This window comes from Nuphar pumila, chromosome 15, assembly GCF_984573655.1.
Source record: "Nuphar pumila chromosome 15, dmNupPumi1.hap1.1, whole genome shotgun sequence".
Taxonomy (NCBI): Eukaryota; Viridiplantae; Streptophyta; class Magnoliopsida; order Nymphaeales; family Nymphaeaceae; genus Nuphar; species Nuphar pumila.
In genome coordinates, this window is record NC_143263.1 from 78,752,841 (window position 1) to 78,762,294 (window position 9,454).

Consider the following 9,454-nt stretch of genomic DNA (forward strand, 5'->3'; position numbering starts at 1 on the left):
TTATGAAGTGACAATCATGATCAACTATTTTTTAATTTTCACTTAATCAATTCGTAGTTGTTCGGATGAGAAGGTGATGAGAGAAGTGTATAAGAGCCAAGTCAAGCCCCATTATAGGGTTTTAAGGCTAACTTTGATCATATATAACTGTTTAATGATATTCACAACACAAAGTAGATATTAATTGTCGTGACATGCACTTGGGCTTGAGTTTGGTAGTTGTCGCTCTCATACGTGGGACCAGCAAGCATCAAACTCCGATATTCTCATCCAATAATTTGTCAAAATATAATGAAAGGGTGAGACGGGTGACAAGGGGAGGAGCTTCTGACTCGTTGAAGTAAGGACATGCACTTAATTGGGTTAGCTTCTATCTCTCTCTTATTTTTTACTTTCATTTCTCAAATTTAAGTTACATTCTTAGAATTATGAACTTGCCATGTCTTTTAACATTTCTTTTTCATTTTTCTACAAAATAAAAAAAAATTAAATAATCTTCATTTACTCTATATATATGCTCCCATGTAGCTCCTTATCGGGCATACAAAGGCATCCTGTTTAAGAAAAAAATTGAAGTACCAGAGTGGGAAGCCTTTCCACCTTATTCTTTTGAGATGGACGCCCAAGAATGTAGCACAAAAGCAGAAAAGGAAAATAAGGAGAAGGAAGCCATGGGAGACATGGCAGGGCCATCAACGGCACCACCAAAAAAGCATGGTGGCTTTGATTTTGACGTTTTCTTAAGTTTTACAGGAGCTGACACCCGCAACAACTTCACGAATCCTCTCCACAAGGAACTGGAGGGGCGTGGCATATACGCATTCATCGACAGCGAGAACTTGGAGAGGGGTGAGAGAATCACTGAGCTGCTCAACTACATTGAGAAATCCCAGATTTTTATACCCATTTTCTCGGAGAAATACGCCCATTCTAAATGGTGTCTCAAGGAGATTGCCAAGATGGTGGAGATTAACAATGTGTATCAACAAAAGAGGCCCATAATTCCGGTATTTTATCATGTTGAGCCTTCTGACGTCAGAAACCAGAAGGGATCATTCGAAGATGCTTTCAGCAAGCACCAAGACAGGAAGGAAGAAGAATTGGACGAGTGGAGGAAGGCGTTGAGAAGTGCAGGGGATCTCTCTGGGTATACTGTCACCAAGGCACATGGGTCAGTAACAAAATCTCTCTCTCTCTCTCTCTCTCTCTCTCTCTCTCTCTCTCTCTTCCAGCATGCAAGAATATGGTGTAAAGTAGGGGGCTCTAATACTCTAACCAACGGGTTATTTTATCTGGGTATAGTGTCTCCAAGGCACGAGTCAGTAACAAAATCTCTCTCTCTCTCTCTCTCTCTCTCCCTCCGGCATGCAAGAATAAGGTGTAAAGTAGGGGACTCTAATAGTCTAACCAACGGGTTATTTTATCTGGGTATTACTGTCTCCAAGGCACGAGTCAGTAACAAAATCTCTCTCTCTCTCTTCCAGCATGATTGTTTGGTATTGAGATACTCTTTTTATATTTAGATTTTGGCATTATTTAGAATTGTTAATAAACTACTCATTTGTTAGTATATAATTTTTTAATGAATAGTCGATTCAATTAATTTACGTATTTTCTGATTGGTTGTAAAATAAATATCATATCAATAACCGAATGAAACCCAAACCCATTAAAACCTGAATCAGTCATACCAGAACCCTTTAACCTATGTGGATTTACATTTTTCAGGTGTATCTAAACCCGAATCAAATGGGTTGGGTTTGGATCTAGTTCTTAGACTTGATAAAAATAATTGGTTCTATTGAAAACCATATCAGATTATACCCAACCTGGTATTTACCTGAACCTATTAACCCATATGGGTCCACAATTTCCAGTCATACCCGGATCTGGACCCGAACTCTAATTAGATTGGGTGACGTTTGGGACAAATTTTATACTCAATCCAGAATTATGTCAGATAAGATCTGACCCGATAACACCCTTAGTGTGGATCCAGTTATAACGAATTGAAACACAATTCAAATAAACCATATATATATGACTAGCAGCGCACAGGGATGACGCTGAGTGTCCATCGCGCCACGACGCTCAGCGCCTTTTTTTTCCATCGAAAGAGTTTTAGCAGCGATTAAAAGTTTTCATTAAAGGTCCGTGACCTTTATGCGACTTTTTGTCACGCTAAAAGTTTTTTGCGGGAAAAAATGCTAAGCGTCTGTCGCGCCGGACGATAGACGCTCAGCATCATCCTGTCCGTAGCTATGCACCTAAGGGACTCTCTCGCTCTCTCTCTCTCTCGGTGCTCAAACGAAGCTCACTCACTTTGCACAAAAAAATAGTGCAAAAAAACCCTTGCCAATACAGCAGTGTTGTCCATCGCGGATGATGGACGACGCTAAAAGAGCCCGCGTGTGCATCGCATGCAAAACAAACGATTTAGCAGCAGGTGCTAACCGCGCTAAAAGACATTTTAATGCCTTTGACACGTGTCCATAGCTTGTGTGCATTGGAAGCTTCTCTCTCTCTCTCTCTCTCTCTCTCTCTCTCTCTCTCTCTCTCTCTCTCTATATATATATATATATATATATATATATATATATATATATATATATATATATATATATATATATATATATATATATATAGTGTATATTTTATTTGATGCTATTGATGAAAAAAAACTATTGACTTGGAAATCATAGGCATCGACTCAATCTGACCAAATAGATACTGTTGATAATCGAGCACAAACTCGTCTAGGGCATGCCCTACTCAGGCTTAGCTCATGAACCGTCACCCGGCTATCACAATCGGGCTCATTTTCTAAAAAGGTTAATTTTTTAGATGTTTTTAAAACTTGATAATATATAAAATATATATTTAATAATATAATATATGTATAGTAAATGTATATAGAACACATACAGTATACATTTTATGAATACATATAATATATGTATAAAATATGTAATACACAAATTTATAATATATAAAACGAGCCTATAAGAGGTGAGCCGAGCCAAGCTTGTCATTTTCATACTTGGCTCATTTACCTAAACAAGGTGCTCATAGCTCAGCCCACCGAGCTCAACTTACGAGTCAAAACGAGCCCAATGGCTAGCTGCTCGTATCGTTTTCCAGCCCTACACACAGATAAACCCTTGGATTGTGTTATTTTGATTTAAAAATATGATTTTTTGAGTTGTGAAACTTTTGTGCATTATGGATTGTTGATTTTTGAAGCCTTACAAAGCTTACCAATGCACATTATTCAAAACTCATTTTCTATTAAACAAACACTGTAGCTGGCATTCATAAGATCTGATCTAAGAAAGGAAAAACATAAAAAAAGAGAGTTGATTTGGGTTTTTGGTTGTCAACAAATTAAAGTACTCTTGGTATTGTCACATTGCAGAAACGAAGCAGAGCTAGTAACGGAGATAGTCCAACAGGTGTTTAACATGTTAGAGAAGGTCCCATTTGACATAGCGCATATCGGGATCGATCCTTGCATAGATGATGTGAAGAAAAAGTTGGAAACAGAAGCAAATGGTGTCTGCATTGTTGGAATCTGCGGGCCTGGCGGGATTGGAAAGACAACAATTGCAATGGCCATCTATAACAAGCTATCTCCTGAATTTGAAGGTACTAGCTTCATCTCGGATGTCAGGGAAAAAGCAAAGAAGCTTAATGGACTTCCTTCGTTACAAGCCATGCTTCTTCGTGACATTTTAGTGGAAGACAAAACCATATCTAGAGTTGAAGAAGGAAAAAGATTGATCAAGGAAAGACTTGGACACAAGAGGGTTCTCATAATCCTCGATGACGTAGATCATGTGGATCAACTTCAGGCGTTCACAGCTGAACAAATATTTGGTGAAGGAAGTAGGATTCTTGTCACAACAAGAGATATGGCGGTACTTGTTATGCACGGAGTGCAAAAAGAAAAAATTTATATCCACAAGGAGCTGGACTATACGCATTCGCTTCAGCTATTCTGTCGCCATGCTTTCTCGGATGGCAGGTCGCCCCCTGAGTTCGACCATCTATCTAAAGCAGCTGTCAAAATAACAGGGGGACTACCACTGGCGCTTAAAGTATTTGGCCCACTCTTCTATGGCAAAAATGAAGATCAATGGGAAAAATTGTTGGAAAAGTTGAAAAAAGATCAGCATAAGGACGTCCATGAAAGGCTGAGAATAAGTTACCAAGGACTAGAACCAAATGAGAAGTGCATCTTTTTAGACATAGCATGTTTCTTTATTGGAAAGGATAAAGAATATCCGACCTACATTTGGGAGGATTATTCCCCAGAGGTCGCACTGAATGTTCTCGAAAACAGGTCTCTTGTTAGTATCGACACAGAAAATAGGTTTACAATGAATGATCAAATTCGAGATATGGGGAGAAAGATAGTACGCCAGGAAGGCATGTCAGCACATGGAGCGACATCAGACCCAAAATTGCGCAGCAGGTTATGGGACAGGGATGACATATGGCAAGTACTGCACAATAAAAAAGTAAGGCCCATATCTTTGCTTTATTTTTAATATTCTCAGAATGAAGATCTGTCACAAGTCTTTTGAGAATGAATTCGACTTAATTGATTTAGATTGAATCTAATTTATTTTCCTAGAAACTAAGAAATATTTAGAAGGTTTAGGGAAGCTGCACAATAGCTATGTTTAATTTATTTAGTTGCTTTTATGTTTTACTTATGAATACATTCAATTACTTAAAAAGATTGGAAGATTGATAATTTTCTACACTCTAGTCGTTTATTTCATCTTGTGAGATGTTAGGCAAATGGTGGTAGTTTTCTCTTAAACAAATAAATCATGTCGTTATTCTATATAAATTCACTTTTAGCCTCTATATATATACCCATTTCATGGAGGAAGAGCTTTTTGTATTTCTCTTCTGTATTATTTTTCTCAATTTTTTGTTCTATTCTTGTAAAAAAGAAAAATTTCTTCAATAGAATTGGATGCAAGGTACTTGAGGTCCAACGTGAATGAATATATTGCATTCTTGCAGTGGGGCGAGGCACATTGAGACCTACGTCTCAAAGATTGGATATGACCCGACAAATGAGTTTGAATTTTTTTTTTTGAAAAATAAGATAAGGCAACGCAAATTCTTTTATTTAAATATTATTTTTATTAAAAGTGTTAAAATAATGTCTGTATTCATATCACCAATGACATTAACTGTATTATAGGGTAGTTGTTATTGGACAGTTTTGATCATTTTTGTCAACGCTTCTAGCCATTCAACCATAAAACTTGGTCACATTTCTTCCTCTCCTTCGTTTCAAAACTGTGGCCAAACCGTGGTGTGCAAAGAGATATTCTGAAATTGCAAAAAGAAGAAAATTCTTGAGGCTTAGGTTATGTTGGGGGCACGGTCATGTGCAACCCATTTCATGGAAGTTGCAAACAATGCATCTTAATTGCATGCCTCTAAGCATCGGATCGCAGATTTGTAAATTCTTGTTTTAGTTCATATTTTTTCCAACATTGACAAGGATCGTTACTTATATATATATATATATATATATATATATATATATATATATATATATATATATATATATAGAGAGAGAGAGAGAGAGAGAGAGAGAGAGAGAGAGAGAGAGAGAGACAGCATAGAGTATAAGGATAAATTCTAAATGACTACTTACATTTTATATTTTTTTACTCCATATCTCTTAGTGAAGCTCTTTTGCAGCAGAACATATATGTGATGTCCGACGTATGGGATCACCACTCACCATTGTGAAAAGTGTGTTGCGCCGATCGAACCCATATTGTGCCATGTTATCTGAGCCTCTACTGACGTGACACAGTCCACTTCACATTTTTACACACACACCTGAGTAGATCAATTATGAATTAATTTTGTTAGATATAGAAGTGTATATATTGATACTGGTTGACCTGGATCTACCCGATTTATGTCCATCTAAATCTATCCATCTTATGCTGCTATGGACTATTGTGCTAGAAATAAACCACGAACCAATTATTCGGTGCTAGCAAAGCCATGAAAACTCTTTCAGGATTCACTCACAGTACCCTTAATTGTTGACTCTAACTTGATAGTTTGATTCATTGGATGTCATGGTTTGAATTGTTTCTTATTATTTATACTTAGTCCGCTTATTTTGTTTATTTTCTCAAGAAATTAAGGCTCCTTTAGTTGTCTTTGAAACAGTAGTATTTGAGTTGGGCTACTTGAGTTGAATCAACTTGGTTGTGACTCCTCGAGTCCTAAAACATTTGTTTAAGAAAAATGCTTAATTAGTCCTTTTAGATTCATGGATATGTCCTCTAGGCCGTCGATGAATGCACCAAGTTGTAAAAAAAATGACCCTGTCTGGTTTTGTTACCTCTATGTTGATGCTTAATTAGTACTTTTAACTTGAAATCCAGTTGATTTATGTAGCATCTTATGCTACTTTTCGAGTTCATGGGGTTAAGTGCCTTTTTCATTTTTAGCTTTTTTCTTGTTTAGCTTTGCCCATGCTTCAAACTTTTCATTCTTAATCTATTGTTCCCAAAGAGGTTCCTTAGCCACTCAAGCCAGTAGTTCAATTTGTTTAATGGAAATGACCGTACACTGTGATAAAAATGACGTGTTTTTTTGAAGTTTCTTACAAATTCTAAAATCTGTCCAATGTTCAAATTAGTAAATTTTTTGCTGTAGAAGGACCTTAACCATCGTACAAGCCAATTTCCTCTTGATACGTGAACTTTCTCTCAAATATCTAAATACGTGAATTTTCTAACATATGCAATTTCTCTCTCTTAAATATATGAATTTCTTATGTGAATATTCTTTTAAATATGTTAATTTTCTCTTAAAAGCTTTAGTGGCACTTTTGAAGCATCGTTAAAAAAATTTAGTGATGCTTTATGAGCATCACTAAAGGCTTTAGCAAAGCTTTACAAGTGCCATTAAAGGTTTTTTCTACTTTTTACAGCACTTTTGCAAATACTAGGCTCTTTGCTTGATATGTGCTAACATTTACAAATACAGTGATATTTGCAACCATGAGTTGCAAAGGTACCTAAAATATATGAACTCCTTTTATTAAAATCGCATAAGGGGCACAAGCACGAGAACATTCGCAAATGTGTGAGGACGTTAGTGTGCAAAGGTCAGGACATGAACAGAAGTGGGAGTATTTAGTTAAAAAAAGTACACATTTTGGGGACCTACCCAACTCATGGTTGCTAATGTCCAAAAAAATGTGTGAGCCTCATTTTAATAAAATAGCATAAGGGATACAAGCATGAAGACATTCACAAATGTGTAGGAGAAAAAATTTATATTTGAAAAAAACCCAACAAAAATTGTCAAATCAAGAAGCCAGATGTGCATGTTACTGGCCAGAATTGCCAAAAACTAGGCAAAAACCCAACAAAAATTGTGGGTGTCTACAGAAGTCTTTCAAGTAGGTCAATGAAAGACTTTAACCGGCTAAGGCTGCGAGCATCAGCATGTTATTCATAACAAACATATAGTGTGCAACGAGGTAAGAAATAGACCAGCGAACGAACTGCTCAAAGTTCCTAAATTCAGAAACAGGTATGTAGACATCTAAGTCTTCAAAATATCTTTTTTAACTTCTTAGTCTATGGAGTGCTAGTAGTGACTCTAGATGTCCTTGATTATCATACTGAAGCAATCCCAAAGCCTAAGGCCAAGGTTTCATGATTTCTTAATAGTCATACTGATTAAAGCTTGTTTTGTTTTGCGTATTCAGGGAAAAACAAATAAAAGTATCCAAGCCATCGTTCTGGAGTATGACAACAGAGAGCAAAATTTGAATACCAAAGCATTTGCAAAAATGCCCAACCTTAGATTGCTTCACATAAGCAGCAGTAATCCGAAGTTCAAAGACACACTTTCGCATCTCCCTAAGAAGCTAAAATGGTTGAAATGGGAAGGTCCTTCCATGAGATGGATGACATTTGAAGGCTGTCATTTTGAGGAACTTGTTGTCCTCGAGGTATGTGATGACTCCATGCGTGAACTATTGTGGAGCAAGCAAGGGTTAGCATCACTGGTGTTCAGCAATCTGAAGGTCCTTAATCTCTGCGGATGTCGTGAGCTCATTAAGACTCCAAGTTTTGCTCCTTTGCCATGCCTGGTGAAGTTGATACTTGATTACTGCTCGAGTTTGGTTAAGGTTGATGAAACCATTGGGCTCCTTAACAAGTTGAGTTTGTTGAGCATGTGGGGCTGTACGTCGCTACTAGAACTACCTAATAGTCTTTGTCGGTTGAGTTCTCTTGAGAGCCTCAGACTTGAAGGCTGCTCAAGTTTGATTGCTTTGCCAGAACGAATTGGAGACATGGAATCATTAGAAGAGCTCATCCTCGATGGCTGCTCGAGTTTGGTTAAGGTTGATGAAACCATTGGGCTCCTTAACAAGTTGAATTTGTTGAGCATGCAGGGGTGTGTGTCGCTACTAGAACTACCTAATAGTCTTTGTCGATTGAGTTCTCTTAAGAGCCTCAGACTTGAAGGCTGCTCAAGTTTGCTTGCTTTGCCAGAACGAATTGGAGACATGGAATCATTAGAAGAGCTCATCCTCGATCGCTGCAAGTCATTGAGAAAGATTCCTGATTCAATAGAAAAGATGAAGAACCTTAATAAACTCTCAATCAAAGAATGTGCATCCATGGAAGTGCTACCTGCTTCCCTTGGACGGTTCATGTCTCCTGTGGAGGAGCTAAATGCCGTAGATTGAAAAGCATCCCTAATTCTGTTGGAGAGCTAAAGAAACTAAGCAAGATATCCCTAGAGTGTTGCGAGTCACTGGAGAAACTTTCAGATAACACCAATTAGACTTGTTTTTTATCAAGAAATATTTGATTTTTGTGAAAATAAACTTCTTAGAGAAATCACATAAAAAAAAGCACCGATTATAGTCCTGTTCATACTGTTTCTTACAAATGTGATCAAATATCATACTATTATTTGTATAAAAGAACATTCATTTGAAAATTTATCACCTGCAGGTAGAAGACAATCAACAGGGTCCAATTGTTTCCACTAGGATGACATAATCGTAGAAGCACAAAATAACATATCTTTTTGTTTCTTTTTTTTTGGTGATACATCAATCAAACGCATACTTGCGCCTGATTCAGCAGTGAGATGGCACCGTAAAGACTCCATACCAACTTTGTCTGAGTGTATGCGAGAGGCAAGATATCTTGATGCTGGGAAATGGGTGGCAATGCTAAGTGAAATATGAGCCTCTGTTTTTCACTTCAATATTTGCGAGAGAAAAATCTTGAAAAGCAGCATAGAAGAGCTTGATGAATCAAGCGTTGATTTGCATGACAGGAGACAAAAACCAGGCATGGATCAGGTGCTTTCTTTGCCTTCGTAATGAGGAATCAGCTAGTTTTCAGATGCTTTTCAAACAGACTTTGGC

At 37.2% G+C, this 9,454-nt stretch overlaps 1 protein-coding gene across 1 annotated transcript; it reads left to right on the plus strand.

The window, feature by feature from the left end:
- Positions 1 to 614: 614 nt before the first annotated feature.
- Positions 615 to 8,814, plus strand: LOC149815698 (TMV resistance protein N-like). The gene is made up of 3 exons (XM_089990614.1): positions 615 to 1,171; positions 3,416 to 4,520; positions 7,772 to 8,814. The coding sequence occupies exons 1-3, from the start codon at positions 615 to 617 to the stop codon at positions 8,759 to 8,761; spliced, it is 2,652 nt and encodes an 883-aa protein (XP_089846740.1). The 3' UTR covers positions 8,762 to 8,814.
- The last annotated feature ends 640 nt before the right edge of the window (positions 8,815 to 9,454 follow it).

Coding starts and splice junctions, on each gene's coding strand:
- LOC149815698 (XM_089990614.1), top strand. CDS start 615: ATGGACGCCCAAGAATGTAGCACAAAAGCAGAAAAGGAAAATAAGGAG. Junction 1,172..3,415: donor ACTGTCACCAAGGCACATGG/GTCAGTAACAAA, acceptor GTCACATTGCAG/AAACGAAGCAGAGCTAGTAA. Junction 4,521..7,771: donor AAGTACTGCACAATAAAAAA/GTAAGGCCCATA, acceptor TTGCGTATTCAG/GGAAAAACAAATAAAAGTAT.